This window comes from Oryx dammah, unplaced genomic scaffold (assembly GCF_014754425.2).
Source record: "Oryx dammah isolate SB20612 unplaced genomic scaffold, SCBI_Odam_1.1 HiC_scaffold_5, whole genome shotgun sequence".
In the NCBI taxonomy this organism is placed as follows: Eukaryota; Metazoa; Chordata; class Mammalia; order Artiodactyla; family Bovidae; genus Oryx; species Oryx dammah.
The window spans coordinates 68,568,412-68,571,186 of NW_024070189.1; the positions used below are offsets into that span (position 1 = coordinate 68,568,412).

The window sequence follows — 2,775 nt, forward strand, 5'->3', positions numbered from 1 at the left end:
AATTTTATCAGATGCTTCTTTTACATCTATTGAGATAATAATGTTGATGTGGTGCTGACTGATTTGCATATGTTGAACCATCCTTGTGAACTTTGGATGAATTCCACTTGATTGTGGTGTATGATCTTTTTTATGTGGTGTTGGATTCAGTTTGTTAATACTTGTTGAGATTTTTGCTGCATGTTCATTAAAGATATTGGTCTGTAGTTTTCTATTTTGATGATATCTATCTGATTTTGGTATCAGGATGATGTTCCTTTCGTAGAATGTCTTTGGGAGTGTTCTCTCCTTCAGATTATGGAAGATTTAGAGAAGGATCAGTATAAGTTCTTCTTTGTATGTTTGATAGTATTCACCAGTGAAGGCATCTGGTCCTGTGGTTTTGTTTATAGGGAGTTTTTATTATTATTATTATTACAGATTCTATTTCACTTCTAGACATCAGTCTGTTCAAATTACCTGTTTCTTCTTGATTCAATTTTGGTGGGCTGTATGCTGCTAGAAACTTGTCCATTTCTTCTAGATTGTTACATTTGTCGGCATATAATCATTCTTAATATTCTCTTCTTTTAGTATTTTCATGATATTGGCCATTATTTCTCCCTTTCCCCCCCCTTTTCTTTGTTTCTTTATGTTCACTCTCTTTTCCTCCTTTCGAGCCTGGCCAGAGGTTTGACAATTCTGTTTCCCCTTTCAAATAATAAGCTATTGGTTTTATTCATTTCTTCTATTATTTTTATCTTTATTTTATTTCCTCTCTCATAGTCATTATTTCCTTTGTTTTTCTGACTTTAGGTTTTGTTTGTTCTTTAGCTTTCTGGTGGGAGGTTAGGTTGTTTATTTGAGTTTGTTTGTTTGTTTGTTTTCTGAGGACACCTTGTATTACTAAGAATTTCCCTGTAAGGGGAAGTTTTGCTGCATCACATAGATTTTATGAGGTTCTGTTTTCACTATCATTTATCTCTAGCTATTTTTAAATTTCCTCTTTGATTTCATCATTGTGCATGCTCAATTGTGTTCAACGATTTGCAACCCCATGGACTGTAGCACACTATGCTCTTTTGTCCATGAATTTTTCAGACAAGAATACTGGAATGGGTTGCCATTCATCATTGACCCATTGGTTTTTTAGTAGCATATTGTTTTGTTTTCAGGCAATGTTTTGGGTTTTTTCCCTCATTTCTTCCCCCCCCCCCTTGGCTTATTTCTAGTTTCGGGACATTGTCATCAGAAAATATGCTTAAAATAAATTCCATACACTTAAATTATTTGAGACTTATATTGTGCCCTAGAGAATGTTCCATTGTACTTGAAAAGAACATGTATTTTGGGGGGGGGGGGTTGGATGAAGTGTACTGAAAATATTGATTAAGTCTAACTATTCTATAGTTTCATTTAGAGTCTGGTTGCCTTACTGATTTTCTTTCTAGAATGAATCTGTTCATTGATGTGAGTGGAGTATTAAAGTCTCTTTCAGTTTTTTCAACTTCTCCCTTTATGTCTGTTAGTATTTATTTTATGTATTTGGGTGCTTTGGACTGGTTCACTCTGGTTCGGATCCTCAACACAGTGGAAAAAATATACACATAGGAGAACACAATGCAAACTAAACATGAAAATGTGTAACAGACCCCAACGGCCACACTGACAGTAATAGTTGCGTGTTCTTGAGAACAAGTGAGTTTTAGTAAGGCAAGAACATCACAAAAGAACTGATGTATCTTATTGGACCCACAAAAATTCAAAGAGAATGTCTTAGTGGAGTACAGTATTCCCAAGGATCCACCATTGAACAGTACACAGCCATCAACTGGACACAGGTCCTTTTGATCATGACAGCCTCATAATGCAGAGGGCAACAGATGGCAACATAGCAGTCATAGGACATCACACTGAGGATACCAGTCTCTGACCCAGCCATTAGTACTAACAGGAAAAGCTGTAACACACATTCCAGGTAAGAGATGGATTCAGTAAAGGTGATGCAGTTGAAAATAAATTTGGGGACAGTGGTAGAAATAAGGCACAGATCTAGAAAGGACAAATGCCTGAGGAAAAACTATACTGGTGTGTGGAGGTGTTGGAAAAGAATTGTGAGGGAGATAATAGTTAAATTCTCCAACATAGATACTAGGTAAATCAGTGAAAAGACCCCAGCCTGCAGCCTCAGTAGCATCTGATTCTGAATAAATCTCACAAGCATGAATTCCATTGTCAGTGTTTGATTCATCATATTTTAACAGTATAAGCCACCTAAAAATAAAGAAAAATTATATTAATATAACATGAAATGTCTGTTATTGCTTTATTTTTGAAATATATATTCTTTAACATTATGTGCTAAACAGAAAGTTTTTAAGTGCCACATTCATAGTCATATTTATAGCTGGCTTAGGTATAAAATTATCAGTATTACAATTCAATATGGGGGTTCACAGTGGCACTAGTGATAAAGACAATGCAGGTAAGATGTAAGACATGCTTGTTCACACTCTGGGTCTGGAAGCTGCGTTGGAGAAGGGAAAGGCTAATCACTCCAGTATTCTTGCCTGCAGAAACCCATGGACCAAGGAGCCTTGCGGGCTACAGTTCACAGGGTCGCATAGAGTCGGACACACTTGAAGCGACTTAGTATGGCACAGAACAGTTCAATATCAGTCAGTCAGTTCAGTCACTCAGTCATGTCTGACACTTTGCCACCCCATGAATCGCAGCATGCCAGGCCTCCCTGTCCATCACCAACTCCCAGAGTTGACTCAAACTCACGTCCATCGA

At 37.0% G+C, this 2,775-nt stretch overlaps 1 protein-coding gene across 1 annotated transcript; it reads right to left on the reverse strand.

Annotated features, from left to right (window-relative positions):
* Positions 1 to 1,511: 1,511 nt before the first annotated feature.
* Positions 1,512 to 2,233, reverse strand: LOC120864521 (olfactory receptor 14K1-like). Its single transcript, XM_040241589.1, is given in 2 exon segments — positions 1,512 to 1,798; positions 1,801 to 2,233. Coding segments are annotated over 2 exon segments (720 nt in total).
* Positions 2,234 to 2,775: the final 542 nt, after the last annotated feature.